Source organism: Phyllobates terribilis, unplaced genomic scaffold (genome assembly GCF_046119375.1).
Source record: "Phyllobates terribilis strain yellow unplaced genomic scaffold, ASM4611937v1 Scaffold_5__5_contigs__length_657084704, whole genome shotgun sequence".
In the NCBI taxonomy this organism is placed as follows: domain Eukaryota; kingdom Metazoa; phylum Chordata; class Amphibia; order Anura; family Dendrobatidae; genus Phyllobates; species Phyllobates terribilis.
Genome location: NW_027362765.1, coordinates 170,231,810 through 170,254,836, shown reverse-complemented (window position 1 = coordinate 170,254,836; position 23,027 = coordinate 170,231,810). Strand labels below are relative to the sequence as shown.

Genomic DNA, 23,027 nt, shown 5'->3' with positions numbered 1-23,027 from the left:
CATCTGTGTATATATGGCATAAAAAAATTAAACATGTAATTCTAAAAAGAATCTTTGCAACTGCATATGACTTTGCAATGATCATTAATTGCTTGGAATTTATGATGGCAGAAAGACCTTATATATCAAGGTCCTCATTGGCAATGTTTCTGGATATATAATGGTCAGTTTACATGCAACAACAGGCACCACTAAACTAACACTGACCTGTAAACCTTTACCCATCAGCGGTTGTTCAATACCCTGTTTACAAAGGCAGACCAAACTAAACTATAAGTACTGATCTTTAACAGCATACTCAGCGCACATAGGCTGTCGTAGTTCTCGGCAGCGCGAGTAGTTTACACAGGACAATGCACTGCCCAGAATTATCTTATGCTCTGCACAAAAGATAATTTTTACTCAATCGGGTGATCGGCATCCTGTTTCACAATTCTCTTGCAGTGTAAACTAGGGTGACTTAAGAACACTTGTTCACAATTATCTTTCATTCAAAATGCATCCAGAGAACTGTGCAAACACAATGTATCTAAGCTGGATAAACATCAGCTATGAAAGGATTCATTCTTGTGACTGATGTGACAAATCAATCCAACCTTTTAAGCAGTCAACAAACTAAGGCTGGCCATATGGCCATAAGGCCCCGTCACACTTAGCGACAAACTGCAACGATCCCGACAATGATACGACCTGTCAGGGATCGTTGCTGCGTCGCTATGTGGTCGCTGGTGAGCTGTCAAACAGGCAGGCTCACCAACGATCAGGGGAGCAGCGACATCGTGGATGCGCGTGTGCCCCTAGTAACCCGCTGTTTACCATAGTTACCAGCCTGATCGCTGGTCCCGCTGGTCACACACAGCGATGTGTGCTGACCAGCGAGAGAGCAACGACCAAAAAATGGTCCAGGACACTTTGCAGCGATCAGCGACCTCACAGCAGAGGCCTGATCGCTGCAAAGTGTCACACATAGCGACATCGCTGTTGCGTCACCAAAACCGTGACACAGGAGCGATCTCGCTATGTGAGACGGGGGCTATACACATTAGATGTCTGTCAGCTGAACGATGCTCCGGCAGCTCTCTCATACACAGGAGTGCACGCTCGGCCGAGTGCTCCTGTGTTGTCTGAAGCTGCCGACTGACAGTGTGGCAGATTATCTCAGGGAGAAAGAACAATGCGATCGGCAGTCCAAAATCAGACATGCCTGATGGACATGTCTCCAGACCATTATTCAGCCAGCACCCCTATTAGACAGTTGGCTCAATCCCTCGATATTGACGGGTTCTGCCGACATTAGTATAATTTGTATGGGGGCCTTTAGGGTATGTGCACATTCCTTTTTCAAGTGCCATCCGTGTGCTGTCTGTGATTAATATAGCAATGGATAGGAGAAGCTTTAATTGATTAAGTAAAAAAAAAAAAAAAAAGTGGTAAAAACTGACACTTGTACTTTTTTTTTGGCGTACATGAATAAACAGGGATGTCTGATTAAGGCCCTAGTGAGTGCACAAGAATTCCATTTGCTTGTTCCCAGGGTGTGACCAGGGATATATGGCTGTATGGTAATTAAAGCAGATTTCACCATACTCACATTAGGCCTCATTCACATGTCCGTGTTTAAACACGTACTTGTAAAAATGGTACTGGTTTCATCAGCATAAGGTCCGTGTGTGTTTTCACCTACAGAGTTTTTTTATGGATAGATCAATAAATGACAAAGCTTCTCCTATCCTTTGCAGTGTTAAATACAGACAGCACACGGATGGTATCACAGACCCATAGACTTATATTGGCCCATTTCATCGATGATATCGGACATGTCTCCACAAGTTTGGCACAGACACACGGTCCAGGAAAAAGCAAAGACATGTGAACGGTTCCATACACTACAATGGGTCAGTGTTCTAGCCATGTACGGGAAAACAAACATTTGACTGAGTCCCAAAGCAGTGTTCCCCAACCTGTGGCTCTACAGCTGTTACCAACTACAACTCCCATCATGCCATAATATCTGTGGTTGTCTGGACATGATGGGAGATGTCCAGACAGCTAGTTAGTTGTGCAACAGTTGGAGAGCCAAAGGTTGGGGAAACCTGAGCTTAAGGCCACAGCTCCACTATCAGTATTTGGTCAGTATTTTTTTCTGAGGAGTGGAAGCCAAAACCAGGTGTGGGTGATAAATGCAGAATTGGTGACTTGTTTCTATTATACCTTTTCTCTGATTGTTCCTCACCTGGTTTTGGCTCCCACTCCTGAGAAAAAATACTGACCGAATACTGATAGCGGGGCCGTGGCCTTAGAGTAAGGAGTCTAATGAGTCCAATTACATTCAGTCTATGGCCACTGAGCCTGGCTGAGATCTGCAACTTGTACTGAGCAGCAGAAGATCTCAGCAGCAGTGAGGAGGAATGATCTTTTGATCTCTGCTAGTCTACTGTGATTGAGTGTGAGCTTTCAAAAATGATTATACAGCCATTCTGACAGGGATTTTCAAAGTAAGTACACCAACATCATCAGTCCAAGATCTACTTAATAATGGCTTAATAATGGATGTAGTTGGTATTAGAAAATCTGGTGACAGATCTTCTTTGAAGGGTTGCTCATGCACCACTTCCTTCCACACCTCATCCACAGGTGCCTACCAGCATAAGAATGGAGGCTACCCTTTCAGTGCTTAGGCTTTTTGGTTTTCCCCAGCCCATTCATATTCTTGTCCTTTGAATGGAGCTTTTACACTTACCTTTACAGTAGGTATACTGGAAAAGCCAAATAAATGCAGTCACTTAATACCTGGGAAGTGCAGAAGTTTCGGAGGCTGGACCCCTGAAAGATTTTTTAACAAGACGATCGCTCATGGACAAACATAAGTCATTGCTCTCAGAACAAAGGTGTACATGTCATCACAATTTATTTGTCATTATATAATATACCATTAAATAAAAGTCATTTAGGATGTAGATTGTTTTACTCACAATAAGCAGTCATATAATACACAGCAGCATGAACAATGATCGGTTGACAGACAGTAAGGCACACATGCATTCCCCACCCTTCTAAAGAGCGACAACCTAAAATAATCCAGAATATTTACATTACATAATTCATAGAAAATACAGATTCCCATATATATATATCCAGACCTCAGAGCAGCTCCCAACAAGACAGGCACAGACCACTAACTGGAACCCAGTCCAATAGCTTGATAAAAGAATACATTTAGTGCAAAAATATTGTTTCCTAACATGGAGGATTGATGAAGAATGTAAAAAGTAGAGTGTGTACATGTACATATACATAAATACACACACACAAAAAGGAATGTAATGTGTACATGGCATATCAGATTGTATCCAGAGCTGTAGGTCTCACACCAGTGCAACAGCATCTCAATTGTGTAGCGCTGGACAGTTGAATGGCTGCTTTATGTAATAAAAGGCTATCATCAGCCAGGTGGCCAGCAACTTGGGCAGACATGCTCCTACAAGCTAGGAGAACACTAGATGCAGTATGAAAACAATCCCTGTCTCATCCTAACAGCACCCTTAGGGCTCACTCACAGGAGCGTATAACACAGCCGAGTGCTATCCAATGTTTTATGGAGCAGAGCAGACTAGCGCTTTTTTTCTCATGCTGATTTAGAGTGAGAAAAAAATATATATATTATATAATTAAATTATATTATATTATAATATATATATATATATATATATATATATATATATATATATATATATATATATATATATATATATATATATATATATATATATATATATATATATATATATATATATATATATATATATATATATATATATCACAGAGTGCCGTGAGTGCATCCAATAATCGGACCATGCGCACCCATACAAGTCTATGGGTGCCTGGAAAACATCGGACTGCACTCAGACAATGGAGAAATTAAGTTCTCCATACCGGTGATACGATTCTCACATGCGAGAGAATCGGATGATACAGAGATGACACTCTGCTCAAACTCTGATCAGTCAAAAATAAAAAGCTTTCATTTTCACAACAGGTTATAACTGTTTAAGTTGTTCTCAGATTTTATCCACCTGAATTAGGTTAATTTCTTCATAATTAACTCATAAACTGAGCGCCCACGGCCCGGGGCAGGACATTTTTCAAATCTTGGATGAAATACAATTTAATTTGTTCTCTGTAGCTGAAAATTAAATGCAAAAATGTAGGCGGAAACTAAAATTGCTTTCTTTGACCTCCATTGGCACAAGTGATCACCTAAAGCTGAAATAAAAAGGTACACTAGGTGAAAAAGGAGACTTTACCTTGCAGACCAAATACAGCAGAGTCAGTCATGTGATACAATGAAGGAATGGAAGGCAGACGATAAAATAAGAAGAAAGCCACCATTCAGAAATTAACCATATAGTAATCTACCAAACGCCCATTACAAATTGACCAAACCATAAAAAAAAAAAAAAAATTGGGGGGAGTTCATCTTTGGGAAAAGGGTCATTAACTGGAATACTGGTCCATTTGTTTACAACTGATGGCAAATCACAACATGTATGGGTACCTTAAGGCACTCTACATTCAATGGCACAAGGACAACTTTTAACAAGTTGGAATAAACTGCATTATACATCAAATTATATTAGGCAGCCTGAATCAATATAACGTACACAAGATTAAGTCTGCAAATAAAAGTAAAAAAAAAATAAAAAAAATAAAGGAAAGGAAAAGAAAAAATAAGAAAAGGAAAAGATTTTGGACCCTTTGGCTATACCATTCCAATTTCACAACATCCTGTGCATAAGACGAAACAGAGCGGTCCCGTGCTTAGTCAAAGCAGCTAAAACACCCCGTTTAGGGTATGTTCACATGCAGGAGATTTGCTTTAAAAATATATGTGACTGACACATCCATCTGAACGTATATATATATATATGACACATACTTACGAGGGTCAGTCAATAAGTAATACCTCCTATTTTTTTTCTCCTTAAATAAGGTAGTTATGTTAAATATTCGAATTTGGCACAATTCCTCAAACCTTCTTCTCCAATCCACAGCAATTGCAACTTCCTGCACCAACAGGTGGCAGGACTGTATCCGTTTGCAAAATGGCTGACATCGATGTTCGTATTAGACAACGTTCTGTGATTGAATTCTTGCATGCAGAAGGTGAAACGCCCATTCGAATTCATGAGAGACTGAAAAATGTGTACGGTGATGCAACAGTGGATGTCAGTACTGTTAGACGATGGGTTCGTCGCTGTAACACAGCTGAAGGGCCATCACCATTGGCTGACAAAATGCGGAGTGGCAGGCCAGTAACCGCAGTGACTCCAAGCAACATTCAGCGAGTCGATGACATCATTCGTGGTGACCGCCGGGTGACTGCAGATGAATTGTGTGGCATTATCTGCCTCAGTAAAGGCAGTGTGATGAAAATTATTGGACAACTGGGATACAGAAAAGTTTGTGCGCGGTGGGTCCCAAGAATGCTTTTTACCATGCTGGAATACATGCCTTTGTTAAACGGTGGACCAAGACTGTGGAAATGGATGGAGATTTTATTGAAAAGTGACAAATTAATCGTTAATGTTGTGGTTTTCAACCTATGTAATTGCATTTGAATTTCTTGCCAATTAAAAGGAGAAAAAAAATAGGAGGCATTACTTATTGACTGAACCTCGTGTATATATAATATATATATATATATATATATATATATATATATATATATATATATATATATATATATATATATATATATATATATATATATATATATACACACACATACATACATACACAAACACACACACGGTTATTGAGTCTGTATCCCCAACACTGTTATTACAACCCAGCTTCTGATGACGACTACTGAGCAGAAATATGTACAAGTAATACTGTGGTGCGAGACTATCCCATAATGAATGAACATACCAAGATGTCATATTTGCTGCAACTTCATTTAAAAGGGTTTTCTCCAATAGAGATTTGTCATTTAGCGAGAACACACAGGATAAATGTTATAACATCAGTGGGGGTCCAAGCCTAGGACCTCCATAAATAATGAGGATGAGGGTCCTAGGTATCTAATTCCCTATAACCTGGTCAGGAGATGTATAAAGTGATGGCTATTCATATGAGCAACACAGTCAATTATACTTTCTAGAGAAGAAGCTGAACTAGCTCTGCTACATGCATTTACTCAGCCAGATTAGAGTAGACGAGGGGCAAGGAACGCCAGCTGGGGTCCCTACTGACCTAACACTTATCACCAAATCATATAGGTATGCCAGTAAGGTTCAATGGTAATACACTTAAGGCTGCAAACTGAATAGTAAGACAAGACAATTACATTTTTAGACAAAACAAAGGTAAGTGCAGGGTAATTAAAATCCACCAGTTTTACACTTTCTTTGGGCCACCAACATACTCAAGAAGTAATGTCTGTATAATTACAGGAGTCTTGCAGTAATAAGCTATCGCTTATTGAGTGGACAGGTGTTAACTGTTAGATCGGTGGGATCTGAGACCACCAAATGGGGATCTCCTGTACTCTGCCTGAGCAGAGGTCACATACGCACTGCTGTTCTATCTAAAACCTATGGGATTGGCGAAGATGGCTGTGCCCTGTACTTGGCTATGTCCGACAGTCACATGGAGGCTGACGAGCAAATAAACAGGGACAAGACACCCAATCTGAAGGTCAGTGGGGTCTCAACAGTCAGATCCCTCCAAAATGGCAGTTATTGCTTATCCCTTAAAGGAAAAAAGCACATATATTGTCGACCTGAAGTAGAAGCAAAAATGACAATGACAAGCTTGACATTTGCCATCCTACCACAGGGAATGGGGGCCTAGCTAGAGTTCCTGTAAGGGCAGAGTCAGACAGCCGTATAATAACCTGGATGACGATCACACGCAATGCTCGGTGGATATCCTGACCAGAGTGTGACAGCATGTATTCCTATGCAGCTGTCACGCTCGGGTCAGGAGATCTGCCAGCCAGCCCGAGCATTGCGATGCGATAGTCGTCAGTGTTATACGGTCGTCTGTGTCCCAAAACTGGTTTACGGCCTTCCGGTTACAGCAGTGTGCAAAATATACACCAATGACAGGATAAGCATTACATGGAAAATGGATACGGACTGCACTGGGTACCAGACTCATGTCACAGTCACTTTCACAATAGCAATAAGGCACTTTAGAGACTCCCACTTTCCAAGAGGGAAATACAATGGTACATCATGGCCACTTCAACTCCCAATTCTGCAGACAGGGTAAGCCAGTGTCGGACCCACATTCAGGAATCTCTCCCAGTCTATTCCAGTTTCTGTACAGAGTTCACCTTCAGAAGATATAAGCTGTCGTCCTTCAAGAAACTAGATGGAGAGAAATAACAGCTGTAAGTGAGAAGCCCAGAGCATATCTGACATCCAGAACACAATTTCACCATCTGCTGGCAGAATGGCGGTACAGCAACACAGGAGGACTGCATGGTAAAATTAAAGGATTCGAAAATATGTAAAAAAATAAAAAATAAAATGTACCTCCTTAGCTTCAGGCTACTGATGAGCTCGGTATATGAACGATAAACTATTTAGATGTCCTTGTGTTAATGAACATCAAATATTTTTAGGTTGTTTGTGCAGTCCTAGGTGTTAACACAAGCCATAATTAAAATGAAGCCATATCCTTTGTTTGTTGATGGTTTCCATGTAGTAACAGAAATTTTGTTTCCACTGAACACAAGGAAAAACTGATATTGAAAAACAAAAGCTCATGCAAACAGCAAGGCACATGGGGACACGTACTTATAGGGCTCCATCTTCCTGTTTCATTGACAGTTTGGAGTGGTTGAGCCGCTGGCCCGAATAGTGCACTCGCTGATAATGCACAGAGGCAACTTTGTGTCTGCGGAATCAGGGGGCGCTGCGGCTTCAGAGGGGCACTCACAAGTGTATAGCAAACAGCATACAAGTGCTGCGCTCCTTGCACTGGAGACCGGCCTCTCTGGGCAACAAGCAGTAAACTATAGGATTAAAAATCCCTCCAATCTTGAGAACAGAAAAGATATATTGCAAAGCCACTTGTTTTTACAAGCACGTTGCAATTTTATCCATTTATCATGAGGACAAAACCCCTTTAAGACCAGTACTTCAAATGCGGGTCACTGCCGGTTAAAATCTGCCAAATGTGTACTTAAGAGGTGCTTAAATGTTTGTAAACCATTCAGAATTTTCCAAATCTGCATAAATGGATTTATATGGAATCTGTAAGAAAAAACCTTGCGAGTCCCTAACATTTCAAATTAAAGATAGTACTATTTTTTCCATTCTCCACCTACATAAGGTCAGTAAAGAGCATTGCTTTGCCTCCTCATAGACTTTAGATTATAAACCCCCTGTCCCTAATAACAGCGGTGCCTGGTATCTCCATGTTTGTTAATCCTCCAGCCCCACTGTGATATTACCCTGCTCTTCCGGGAGAGCTACACGCATTAGGTGAAGGATCAGTAGTGTAAATTCATGACCCGATCTGTTAGCATTACAGAAGAAAAAAAAAAAAAAAAAAGAGGGGGGTAAATTATAAAAATGTATCCCGGTTAATTTCAAATGACAAGGATGACCGACAAGCTGCAGACACTGATGAGCATGTTACCTGTTTATCGAAGGGTTAACGCACACAGATTGAGATCGGTGTAGGATCAGTCTGTGCTGTACCTATAGATATTTTCTCTCCTACAAGCACCTCTGCAAACATGAGCCATGATCAGACATACCACAACGTTTCTCAATATGATTCCATGAAAAATTGTCATTGGAGACCCAGTAATCGTCCTTACATCTGGAGGGTGTATAAAGCAGTGATGTACCCATGTGAGTGATAACTAAGTTGTATTTAAAAAAAAACAATGATTTTCAGTAAATCACAGCAAAAGAAAAAAAAAAATTAAATATAATATTTATATAGCTATTGAGATCTATCACCAGGTGGCACAAGGGCAGGAGCTGGAACCATGCCTATTCCTGAGGGCATTTAAACTAACAAAGCGTGTTATCTCAGTCACCTGGTATTCTCTTTTGTTTTGTTAATAACCCAATTAAAAACCAATGAAAAGAAAAAAAGTTAGATTTTTTTTTTTTTTTTTTAAATAAAGGAAATTTGTCAGCAAATTTTTGCTATGTATTTTTGAGAGCAGCGTGATGCTGGGGCAGAGAGCTTGATTCCAGTTATCTGTCACTTACTAGGCTGCTTGTTGTAGCTTCAATAAAATGAGTGCTTGATCAGCAGAAGATTATCATTAGAGGACTAGATGTCTTGTGCCATTCAGTCCTTCTGCTGTGTAACCCCACCCACATCACTGTAACAGCTTTCTGCCCATATACACAAAAAGCAACCAATCAGTGGTATGGGCGGGGTTATACAGAGCTCAGCATTCAGAGAACTGGTAGACCTGCAGCAGAGAAAACAGGGATTGTATCAGAACTGCAGAAAGCAGTTAAGTGATACATGTCTGGAATCAGGGCCTCTAGCCCTACATCATGGTGACAGATTCCCGACAGTAATTAAAGGTCGGTGCTTCCTGGGCTTTGTGCAGCACCGATGTTTCTTGGTCTTGCAGATATTGGGACCCCCAGAGTTCTGCAAGCGCCGGGATTCAAGTGCAGAACGCCAGCTCTGACTGGCAACATCATCGGTACCTGATTGTCTCAGGTCCTGATGATGTTATCCCTGTCTTATCTTCTAGATGCCGCGATCAATAGCGACTGCTTGAATACCGCCATGTAGATGTCGGTATATTGCTGTCATGTGACTGCGCAGTGGGTGTTAGCTCTGAGATTGCGTGTCACCCACACAGGCGCATTGCACCTCTATGGTCAGTGGATCTGTGATTGGGTAATGATTGTCCTGACAACACAGACGCTCTCCTCTGATTCGAGGATGAGTGACACCTTTTATGTGCCCACTTCCTTTTTATAGACCACGCTTTTTGGCGCCACGGCTTTTGTTCCTGTGATTGGACTGTCTGCACAGGCGCTGTGAGCTTCTATGGCCAGAAGCTTTTGGATTGGGCGATAGTGACCATGGTAAGTAACGCTGAGGCTTTCTCTTAATTAGAGGATTTTCGCTTCATGAGCACATTTGTTATGTATTCTGATGTTTATTAAATGTCAAATTTTTTGCCTCATTGCTCCATGTTTGTACCTGAAAAAGATCGATTACAGGTCAAAATGTTATTAATGCTTATGGCAGAATGAACTTCATTTTAGGGTTCGCTCACATATGCGTATAATTATGCTGAGTGTAAAGTGGGGGGGGGAAATCGCATTGCACTTGCACCATTGTTATTCAATGAGACAGTGTTCATCTGCACGCTCTGCACAGACTGCTGCGTATGGCCGCGTAGAATGGCTGAGACTCGCCAATGCAAGTCAATGGGTGCGAGAGAAAAAACAGACAGCACATGGACCATGCGTATGCCGTTTTGAGAGTTAAAACTGCACATTACTCCCCTATATGAATTCCTTGAGAGCTGTAGTTTCCAAAATGGGGTCACTTGTGGGGATTTCTGCTATTATGACATGTCAGGGGCTCTTCAAGAGTGACATAGCGTCCGCAATCTATTACAGCACAAATGGAATCACTTCCCTTCTGTGCCATGAAATGCAACCAAACAGTAGTTTTCTACCACATATGGGGTATCCCTCTTCTCAGAATAAATTGCACAACAAATTGTACGATCCATTTTCTCCTGTTACCCTTGTGAAAATGAAAATCTTAGGGCTAAAATAACATTTTTGTGGGAAAAACTTGATTTTTTATTTTGACGGCTCAAACTTATTAAACTCTGTGAAGCACCTGCAGGGTCAAGCCACTTACCACACATCTAGATACATTCCTTGAGGGGTGTAGCTTCCAAAATGGGGTCACTTCTGGGGGGGGGCCGGTTCCACTGTTTAGGCACATCAGGGGCTCTCCAAACGCGACATGGAATCTGCTACCTATTCCAGCCAATTTTGCACTTCAAAAGTCGAATAGTGCTCCTTCCCTTCTGAGCCCTGCCGTGCGCCCAAACAGTGGTTTTCTCCTAGATATGGAGTATCGGCTTACTCAGGACAAATTGCACAACAAATTGAATGGTGCACTTTCTCCTGTTACCCTGGTGAAAATGCTCAATTTGGGGCTAAAGCAATATTTCTGTGGGAAAAATTAAAATTTTCATTTTTTCCCTTCTACAATTCTTTAATTCCTGTGAAGCACCTTAAGAGTTAATAAATGTCTTGAATGTGGTATGGAGCACATCATTTTTAAAAATGGTGTCGCTTTTGGGTATTTTCGGTCATGTAGGCCCCTCAAAGTCACTTCAAATATGATGTGGTCCCTAAAAAAATAGGTTTTGTAAATTTTACAAATTACAAGTTGCTGATAAAATTTTAACCCTTCTAACTCAACAAAAAAAATTACGTTTCAAAAATGATGGTGATATAAAATACCGTATTTTTCGGACTATAAGACGCACCTAGGTTTTAGAGGAGGAAAATAAGAAAAAAAAATTTAAGCAAAAAATGTGATTATGATGCACTTTTAAGGGGAGGGGGTCTTTTGCTGACACTGGTGTAGGAGTAATGTCCTGCAATTCTGACAATATCCCCCATCCTGGTATATATGCCCCCTCCCTTCCTTTTATACGTGGTCCCCATCCCCATCCTGGTATGCATGGCACCCCTCATCCCTGTCCTGGTATGCATGGCACCCCTCATCCCTGTCCTGGTATGCATGGCATCCCTCATCCCTGTCCTGGTATGCATGGCATCCCTCATCCCTGTCCTGGTATGCATGGCACCCCTCATCCCTGTCCTGGTATGCATGGCACCCCTCATCCCTGTCCTGGTATGCATGGTCCCCCTAATCCCCATCATGCTGCACATAAACACTCCTACTCACCTTTCTTCTCTCCTCCAGCGCTGCGTCCTGTCTGCCTGCACTGATCTCTCCATGTGAGCCGCGCATGACCTCACTGCCATGCGCTGCTCACAAGGAGAGATCAGCTGCCGGAAGTCACTGCTTCCCACGCCGGGTCTGTGTGCGCGGGGAGCAGTGACTTCACTCTCCATAGCCAGCACACAGTATGCCGCTATTAAGGAGCATGAATATTCAGTGCGTGGGGAGCAGTGAATATTCTTATTTTTTTTTTTAGCAGCGGGGACAGTGTAGGCAGCACGCCCGCTACTGCCTCCTGTGCCCTGCTCCCCCCACTCTAGCTAGCTATCTATATCTATCTCTCTCTCTATATAATTATATATATACATACATACACATACACACACACACCCCCCCAACATTCAAACTATAAGACGCACCCCCATTTTCCTCCAAAATTTTGGAGGAAAAAAGTGCGTCCTATAGTCCGAAAAATACGGTAGACGTGGGAAATGTTATTTATTAACTATTTTGTGTGATATAACTCTCTGGTTTAAAAGGTATAAAAATTTAAAGTTTGAAAATTGCAAAATTTTCTATTTTTTTTTTTGGTCAAATTTTAAACATTTTCATAAATAAATGCAAATCATATCGACCAAAATTTACCATCAACATGAAGTACAATGTGTCACAGAAAAAAAAAATCTCAGCATTCTAGAGGTATAACCTCATAAAGTGACACTAGTCAGAATTTAAGAAACTGGCCTGGTCACGAAGGTGAAAACAGGCTCTGACGCAAAAGTGTTAATGCTGTAGTGGACAACCCCTTTCATTTTATTGCTTGCTGCTTATTGCCTACATTACTGGATTCTACAGAGGTGGCCACTTTCCAAGGCTAAGAGCACAGGGCTTACAACATGCGCTTTTCTACAGAGCTTGCTTGCATTGCTCTAAAGCGGACGTGATAGTTGGATCCGTCCAGCTTCAATGCCTCTGTATTCCTCCAATGTTGCATAGCCAAAGCTATATCTGCTTGCATGACCATGCCACTGGTCCAAAGTGTCAATTAAGAGAATACTGCCCATGGCAAGCAGCAAGCTGGAGGCAGGGGAGCGGGTGCTCCCCAGAACAGCAGAAGGAAGCAACCCCTGTAAATATGGACTGGAAATAAAACAATCATACACATATCCCGATCAGCTTTGACCACATCTGCTATAGCCACTCACCTGTAGAAAAGGATATTTAGAGGGATGGTGCTGAAGTGCCAGAGGGCATGGGCATCCAGCACCCACAGGACAGGAGGGAAATCCAGTAATTCCAGGAGCGCCAAGCTTTGTAATAGCACAACCACCAGAACACATTTCCAGAGGTATGGCTGATGAGAGTGTCTCCTCAAGCACCACATAAGCCACCATATTAGGTTAATCATGCCTGTTCAAAAAGAATGACATCATTGATCCAGTGCCCGATACAAGTGTAAAATCACAGAAATGTATAAAATCACAAGATGTATATAACAAATCTCAACTCACCAAAGCTAGCATTTGCTAGCATATTATAACTATAGTCAAATCGCCCAAGGGTCAAGTAAGACACATGGCACCCGAACAAAAGGACCAGGAGAGCACCAAAAACACTGGCAACAGAAGGATATCGAAGACCCAGAGTCCTGGGAGGAGATATATAATTACAATCGATTCATGATAAACCCTCCCCATATCCAAAGTGGCCATGAAGGTTTATAGGTGCAAGGCGGGCTACAGGACAGCAAATGAGGAAGGGTGGTGCAAGAGGACAGTAGCGTAGGCAGGCCGTGGTGCAAGAGGACAGCAGCGTAGGCAGGCCGCGGTGCAAGAGGACAGCAGCGTAGGCAGGCCGCGGTGCAAGAGGACAGCAGCGTAGGCAGGCCGCGGTGCAAGAGGACAGCAGCGTAGGCAGGCCGCGGTGCAAGAGGACAGCAGCTTAGGTAGGTCGTGGGGTGAGGAAAGCACGTTACGCAAGTAGTGGTGCAAGAGGACAGCAGCTTAGGCATGTCACAGGGAAAGAAGACAGCAACTAGGCAGATCGTGAATCAAGAGGACGGCAACTTAAGCAGACAGGGGAAAAAGAGGACAGCAGGTAAGGCAGGTCGGGAAGCAAGACAACAGCAGGTTGGACAAGTTGTGGAACAAGAGGACAGCAGGTTAGGCAGGTCGTGGAACAAGAGGACAGCAGGCTGGGCAAGTAGACGGACAAGAGAAGAGCAGGCAAGGAATGACGTTGGTGAAAACTTAAATCATGAGTGTGTAAGATAGAAAGATAAAAATAAAGGGGACAGCAAAGGAGATGGAGTGTGAGCAAGTGAAAATTAGCAGAGAGAAACATTTCTCAACAGATGAAAGACATTGCTAGTGCTATGAGAAGACCATTGAAGAAGGCAGCACACCTTATGGAAAATGACGCAACAGAAGCAATATAAGCAAGGGGGAACCAGCTAAGATAGGCATTTCACAACAGGAAAAAGCACTTCAGTGAACACGACAAAGGGGAAAACAGCACAAATAGGGTGAGGAAGACAAGGCCTTTAAATGTTTTCTCCACTTCCTGAACTCACCTCATACAGCAAAGGTAGATGGAGTGCAGAATGACTGCCGAGGCACAGAAGTAGTCCATTTTCTGTGGGGACAGACAGTGAATGTGGAAGAGGGTATATTGACAGATGGACACTGTAAGCATGCATGAGCATATTTGTGCAAGCAACCGTTTCTGTACAGCACAAATCTCATTTCCTTCCACCGTTTACCTCAGTAATTGAAGTGTCTCTGGTGTGGAAAACTGTGGACCAGAACCAGGCATTTATGGAAACCTGTGGAAAAAAAAAAAAAAATCAAACGTCTATCAGCTCGGCTGTAAGGTTATTTAGCTGTGATGACGCACATCTGGTACTTACGATGGCAAAATTTAGGCATGTTTGGTACATTGGGCACGAAACGGGTACAGAGGATCGGTAACGTTTTAGCATCACAAGGTTTGCAAAGCCATTAAGAAAGGAGGCCAAGGCAGAGGCTGGCTCCTGGAAGAACAGGAATCGGGAGAATGGCCACTGCAAATGATAAAAAAAAAATGTGCATGATAATCAAAAACAATTATAGGGATTATAGTATCTGTACTTTTATCAATAGTATATGCTTTATAAGGGGTAGTCATCAATGGCAAATGCAAAAGATATCCTACAAGGGCAAATTGTTCAAAGAAATGATCTGTGGACAGCTTATTGGGTGATGGTTCAGGTTTCATAATAAAATGAAACTTACAGCTGAATTTATGCTTTATTGCTTTCCTGGATTTTCATTGATATAAGCTATCAATGTATGATCCATTGGAGACCCCTGCTGGTACCATCACTGACCAGCAGTAATACAGTAAGCAGCACATAAAGCCACTTGTAAACTAAAGAAGTGGCAGCAGACATCTGGAAGCCCGTGTGAAGACATCCCAAAGGAAAATTCAAAGGAAGACAATCAACTGGGGACTCATTAATAGTTTAAATGGTTAGCGTCCCATTGGCGTAATTAAAATGCCTTGTTGCGGCTGGTGGGCAGACATGAATTGGCCAATTTGTACACCAAGTACGTTAAATTATTTAGGTATATTCTATATAGCAGTAATGCTGTTTAGATTTCATATATTCAATGTTTGCATAAATCTGGGCACACACAGTGACTGCTGCACTCTTTGGTTTGTATATATTAGTCACAGCAGCTTGTACCTGTTCACATTTGCTTCTTTTTGTTAGGAGGTGCTGGTCTGTTGACCTTTATAAATAGTTTAGCCTGCAAAACCTCCAATAACACCAGGCTCTGCATCAATGCAGATAGCCTCTCCTTTCTGCTAACAAACTAATAGGTATTAAAGAGCTGCAAAATACCAGAAGGCTTCTATATAAAATTACAAAACTGCACACTACCGTTTCATTGCCTAAACCTGTGCAAATATATATATGTAGTGTGCTGTAAGTGTGGTAATACACATACTCACTGTCTTCCCTGGTTTCCAATGATGCTCTGGTCCTTTGCTAGGTAACGGGACAGCTGTTCTGACTCTCCGGATCTCAGTAAATTAAAATACTTTATAGCAACAGCTTGAAAAATTATTTTAAAATCCAAAATGTTGGCCTACTGAAATGTATGTTCAGTAAATGCACTCAATACTTGGTCGGGGCTCCTTTTCCATCAATTACTACATCAATGCGGCGTGGCATGGAGGTGATCAGCCTGTGGCACTGCTGAGGTGTTATGGAAGCCCAGGTTGCTTTGATAGCAGCCTTCTGCTCGTCTGCATTGTTGGGTCTGGTGTCTCTCATCCTCCTCTTGACAATACCCCATAGATTCTCTATGAGGTTAAGGTCAGGCGAGTTTGCTGGCCAATCAAGCACAGTGATACTGTTATTTATAACCCAGGTATCGGTACTTTTGGCAGTGTGGACAGGTGCCAAGTCCTGCTGGAGAATGAAATTTCCATCTCCAAAAAGCTTGTCGGCAGAGGGAAGCATGAAGTGCTCTAAAATTTCCTGGTAGACGGCGGCGCTGACTTTGGTCTTGATAAAACACAGTGGACCTACATCAGCAGATGACATGGCTCCTCAAACCATCACTGATTGTGGAAACTTCACACTAGACCTCAAGCAGCTTGGATTGTGGCCTCTCCACTCTTCCTCCACACTCTGGGACCTTCATTTCCAAATGAAAATTGGAACTCTGGGACCTTGTGTAGTGTGTCAATGACTGCCTTCTGGACATCTGTCAAGTCAGTAGTCTTCCCCATGAAACAGACTAAGGGACCTTTATAAACACTTAGGAAGCCTTTGCATGTGTTTTTTTTGTTCATTATTTGAATTTACTGAGATAATGACTTGTTTTTTCATTGGCTGTAAGCCATAATCATCAACATTAACCGAAATAAACACTTGAAATAGATCACTCTGTTTGTAATGAGCCTATATAATATACGAGTTTCACTTTTTGTATTGAAGAACTGAAATAAATTAACTTTTTGATGATATTCTAATTTAGTGAGATGCACCTGTATGTGTGAGCCACAAGTCACTTTTACAAGGTAAGTGTATAGATTGTCAGAACAAGACTACATAGACTTACCGTACATTATAAAAGAGACTTCCGGCTCACACATATACTCTAGTGTGATCCGGTGAGTAGAAATAGCCATCATATGACCCAAAAGTGGACAGGAGTGATGCAGGAAAGCGGCGATTGGGGAGTATATTACCGCAACTACAGTACACTACACACACATTTACATAGGTTTAGGCATTAAAGATTTTGGTGGGAGTGCTTCTTTTAAGTTCAGCACTATTTTCAACATATCCTATTGTGGCCAAAATATATCACATCTGTATATTTATGACTATAAAGGGGCTTCATGTATCTAGTTGTATTCCGTAAAACTGGCAAAACCATGAACAGAAGCCTTTAAATTTACTATAATGTAACGCAGGAATATGCCCTCCTCAGAGCGTCTGGTGTCCTCAATGGTTTAATAGAACGGTGAAGAATTACTGAATGACTACATACTTTAGTGAGTGTATTATTTCCCTAAAATTTCAGAAGCATTTTGCCTGATATATCAGGGGGTATTACCCCAGGTAGCCACATCACTAAATTACTAAAAGGGAGAGATTCAAGCAGTTCTCATATGGTTAGTGGGCGATTTATATATCATGATACCACTGCTGTGACAGCAGAAATAGTGATCATTTAATCTTTTTCTCAACAATAAAACTGGATGTCTTCCCTTACATAGTCTAAGAGAGCCCGTGTCCATTGATGGAAAGTAGGTTAAACTTGACAGTGTTGGCTTGCATAGTCGGGAGACTATCCAATGTGTATAGTGGCATCATCAAGACCACCCTACTAATGCAAATGTTTTGGGAAAGAAAGACTAGGCATGTTCAATTTTGATAAGCCCAATCCTTTGTTCCCACAGTAGATAAAACATTGACAAAGGACTCTGACTGCAATGTATTCCTCTCCCTCCATTGTAAATGCAAGCAAGCATGGCAGAGCTCAGCGTGTATGTGTATAGGACTGTCGCCAAAAATAGCTGTTGGCCACATAAGTGTTTGGTCCACAGCTACTAAAGGTATACGAGTACCAAAAGATAATTTATTTTCGGCTAAAACTATTAGTGTTTGGTCAGTTTATTATTGTAATGCTCTTAAGTTTTTAGTTTCATAGGGAGCTAAAGCTGGCCATAGATAAAGGTTGGAGTGACCAGCTTAAGTGTATGGGAGCCTCTTGACTCTTCCCTGACAGCACAGCACATGTCAAGGGAAAGAGATTGGGCGTGTTTAATTCAAATATGTCTGATCCTGTTCCAGTGTAGCACATAAATTACATTTCAATCTTGTCGCAGAACTTACCTTGCCATGAAATTGTGGCACAGCATACCCTTCTTTGAGATACAGGGACACAGTGTCCCACATACACTCGTACCTGCAATCATCCAAGCAAACCCATCCTGTAAAAAGAGGGAGATAGTGAAACAGAACTGAATCCATCAACATAAGAGCACGACCAAAATTTAATTTTAGAGAAAATTTCCATCACATGACAAGAATTCCACCATACTATGGGTATAGATATTTCAGGCATTAAAGGGGGTTGTCCAGGCTCAAAAAAAGTGTGTGGATTTGTTTCAATTGGTAAAACATTACTAATTATTAAAACAGAACAATGTTCAGATTTATGCACCGTTTCAAGCTCCACTCCAGCATTGGTTTCAACAGCAGAGATAGCTTTCACACCCCTCAATGTGTTAGAAACATGATGAAGGGGGATGGCTGACTGGCTCACATCAATAGATAAGCAAGTCTCCTCTGTCACTACATCAGCTGTGATGGAAAATGAGGATGGCTTAGCTATTGAAAAGAGCCTGTCAGCCAGCCCCCTTCTTCGCGTTATGGCCACACAGAATAGTACAGGAGCTACTTTGGTGATGAAAGCAATGAAGTTTAGCTGATTTGGCCACAGGACCTGAGCAAGATTGCTCTAATTATTTTCACTTAAGACATGTTAAAGGAAATGTTGGAGAGTTTATTTTACTTGCTTATATAGCGCCATTCATTTCCAAAGTGTTTTACAGACATCTTCATCACTGTTTCATTGGGGCTCACAATCTAGATTCCCTATTAGTAGGTCTTTGGAGGGTGGGAAGAAACTGGAAGAAACGCACGCAAACATGGGGAGAACATACAAACTCTTAGAAGATGTTGTTCATGGAGGGATTTGAATCCAGGGCCCCAGTGCTGCAATGCTAACCACTGAGCCACCGTGCTGCCCTGACAAGTTTCAACAGCAACGCCACCTGTCAATGGTTCACCTTCATCACCTGGCAAGCATGTTAGTATAACACGGGGGCTAAATTGCAGTCAGATCAACAGTAAAGCTGCCATAGTAGGAGAATATGTCTTAGGCCACGGCCCCACTATCAGTACTTGGTCAGGATTCGGTCAGTATTTTTTCTCAGGAGTGGGAGCCAAAAGCAAGAGTGGAACAATCAGAGAAAAAGGTATAATAGAAACAAGTCCCCAATTCCGCATTTATCACCCACTCCTGGTTTTGGCTCCCACTCCTGAGAAAAAATACTGACCAAATACTAGTAGTGGGGGCCATATACAACCCCTGGTAAAAATTATGGAATCACTGGGCTCAGAGGATGTTCATTCAGTTGTTTAATGTTGTTGAAAAAAAGCAGGCCACAGAGATGGCACAAAACTAAAGTCATTTCAAATGGCAACTTTAAGGCTTTAAGAAACACTAAAAGAAATCAAGATTATAAATGTGGTACTCAGTAAGGGTAATTTTTTTTCAGACCAAGCAGAGGGAAAAAATTATGGAATCATGAAAAAACAAATACACAAAAGAACACTCCAATACATCACTAGTATTTTGCACCACCTCTGGCTTTAATAACAGCTAGCAGTCTCTGAGGCATGGACTTAATGAGTGACAAACAGTACTCTTCATCAATCTGGCTCCAACTTTCTCTGACTGCTGTTGCCAGATCAGCTTTGCAGGTTGGAGCCTTGTCATGGACCATTTTCTTCAACTTCCACCAAAGATTTTCAATTGGATTGAGATCCGGACTATTTGCAGGCCATGACATTGACCTTATGTGTCTTTTTTCAAGAAATGTTTTCACAGTTTTTGCTCTATGGCAGGATGCATTATCATCTTGAAAAATGATGTCATCATCCCCAAACATCCTTTCAATTGATGGGATAAGAAAACTGTCCAAAATATCAATGTAAACTTGGGCATTTATTGAAGATGTAATGACAGCCATCTCCCTAGTGCCTTTACCTGACATGCAGCCCCATATCATCAATGACTGTGGAAATTTGCATGTTCTCTTCATGCAGTCATCTTTATAAATCTCATTGGAACGGCACCAAACAAAAGTTCCAGCATCATCACCTTGCCCAATGCAGATTCGCGATTCATCACTGAATGACTTTCATCCAGTCATCCACAGTCCACGATTGCTTTTCCTTAGCCCATTGTAACCTTGTTTTTTTCTGTTTAGGTGTTAATGATGGCTTATGTTTAGCTTTTCTGTAGGTAAATCCCATTTCCTTTAGGCGGTTTCTTACAGTTTGGTCATAGACATTGACTCCAGTTTCCTCCCATTCGTTCCTCATTTGTTTTGTTGTGCATTTCCTGTTTTGGAGACATATTGCTTTAAGTTTCCGGTCTTGACGCTTTGATGTCTTCCTTGGTCTACCAGTATGTTTGCCTTTAACAACCTTCCCATGTTGTTTGTATTTGGTCCAGATTTTAGACACAGCTGACTGTGAACAACCAACATCTTTTGCAACATTGCGTGATGATTTACCTTCTTTTAAGAGTTTGATAATCCTCTCCTTTGTTTCAATTGACATCTCTCGTGTTGGAGCCATGATTCATGTCAGTCCACTTGGTGCAACAGCTCTCCAAGGTGTGATCACTCCTTTTTAGATTCAGACTAACGAGCAGATCTAATTTGATGCAGGTGTTAGTTTTGGAAATGAAAATTTACAGGGTGATTCCATAATTTTTTGCTGTGAATTGAGTGATTCCATAATTTTTTCCCTCTGCTTGGTCTGAAAAAAAATTCCCTTACTGAGTACCACATTTATAATCTTGATTTCTTTTAGTGTTTGTTAAAGCCCTAAAGTTGCCATTTGAAATGACTTTAGTTTTGTGCCATGTCTGTGATCTGCTTCTTTTCAACAACATTAAACAACTGAATGAACATCCTCCGAGCCCGGTGATTCCATAATTTTTGGCAGGGGTTGTACAATATATCTTGAACTGAAAAATAAAAATGCTTCTGTTCTGTTATCACTGCACTACCATCTCCTGCACTCGCCGCGCCTCTGTCGCATATGGAGGGGGGGGAGGGCGCCGCGCCTCTGTTGCATATGGAGGGGGGGGGGGGGGGGGGAGGGCGCCGCGCCTCTGTCGCATATGGAGGGGGGGGGAGGGCGCCGCGCCTCTGTCGCATATGGAGGGGGGGGGGAGGGCGCCGCGCCTCTGTCGCATATGGAGGGGGGGGGGAGGGCGCCGCGCCTCTGTCGCATATGGAGGGGGGGGGAGGGCGCCGCGCCTCTGTCGCATATGGAGGGGTGGGAGGGCACCGCGCCTCTGTCGCATATGGAGGGGGGGAGGGCGCCGCGCCTCTGTCGCATATGGAGGGGGGGGAGGGCGCCGCGCCTCTGTCGCATATGGAGGGGGGGGAGGGCGCCGCGCCTCTGTCGCATATGGAGGGCGCCGCGCCTCTGTCGCATATGGAGGGGGGAGGGCGCCGCGCCTCTGTTGCATATGGGGGGGCCGCGCCTCTGTCACATATGGGGGGGGGGGAGGGCGCCGTGCCTGTCGCATATGGGGGAGGGCGCCGCGCCTCTGTTGCATATGAAGGGGGGGTGCTGCTCCTCTGTCACATATGGGGAGGAGGGTGCCGCACCTGTCGGATGGGGGCACTGGTGGTTGACAACGGTATACAGCTCAGCCTGGGCATTAATCTCTATTATATAGGACTCTGTGGCTGGCGCTTCACCCCCTCACTTTTGTAATGGGGCACTGGCTGTGGCTTCAGCCCCTAATTTTTGTAATGGGGCACTGGCTGTGGCTGGCACTGTAGCATATAAAGCAGCCAGCCTCCTCTGGAGCAGCCTCTGCAGCTGCCCCCTCCCCTCCTGGAGATGTCACTAGAGCTCCTCTCACCAGTCAGCCTCATGTACAGGGGCTGCTCCGCCCGGAAATCCTGCAGTCGGGCTCCGGTGCAATTCCTCTGCTCGCAGGCAGACACACATTCCCGGTATACAGGCTCCCGGTCACCCCGAGAAGCAAGTGCCACCCCGGCCAGGAGCAATACAAGCAACGGGGCCATGACCGGGGAACCGGCGCTTCCGCCTTTGAAGCCACTTCAGTGGTTTGTCCTGCAGTCAGCAGTGTCCCCCGGAAACAGAATCCAGCGCGAAGGTGCCGGGAACACGGAGCACTAACAGTGTCTACATAGTGGTCCACCACTGCAAGCACTCTAATAATATGTAATAATAATGCAATAGTTCATATCAGAGGAATACATACAATCATGTAATAAATATGGAGCAAGTAAAACTTTATATACTCTACCAGCCATAAATGTATTATTATTAACCCAAGTTTCTGCTCCAGATTTAGTATTACAGTGGGCAGCTTGTTCACAGCGAAGGATAAGGCACAAAAGAGTTTCTGGTATCCACAGTCGGCTCTGAAGATATCCATTATTATATCCATTCACGGGGCGGCCAAAGGCCACAGCAGCCCCGAGCCATGCGATATTTTAACTCCTTACACAATCACTTTATTTTGCAGGGAACCAGTCGCAGTGTGTGGTCACAGTCTAAGAGGTTTCTACTAATCGTAATCACAACCGACATGGACTAAATTTAGGAAAACTGGCCCATAGTAACCAATGACAGTGGAGCTTCCATTTTTCTAGAGCACTGTGAAAAATGTAAGTTGCGCTGCGATTGGTTGCTAAATCACAATGGTCAGTATTAATTATACACCATTATGAGAGCAGTA

At 42.7% G+C, this 23,027-nt stretch overlaps 1 protein-coding gene across 1 annotated transcript; it reads right to left on the bottom strand.

Annotated features, from left to right (window-relative positions):
* Positions 1-2,891: 2,891 nt before the first annotated feature.
* PGAP3 (post-GPI attachment to proteins phospholipase 3) lies at positions 2,892-22,424 on the bottom strand. Its single transcript, XM_073683406.1, has 8 exons — positions 22,182-22,424; positions 18,338-18,435; positions 14,849-15,001; positions 14,702-14,764; positions 14,513-14,574; positions 13,452-13,588; positions 13,146-13,350; positions 2,892-7,376 (listed from the first exon to the last, which is right to left on the bottom strand). Exons 1-8 carry the CDS (start codon positions 22,345-22,347, stop codon positions 7,316-7,318), a joined length of 945 nt encoding a protein of 314 aa, XP_073539507.1. The 5' UTR covers positions 22,348-22,424; the 3' UTR covers positions 2,892-7,315.
* Positions 22,425-23,027: the final 603 nt, after the last annotated feature.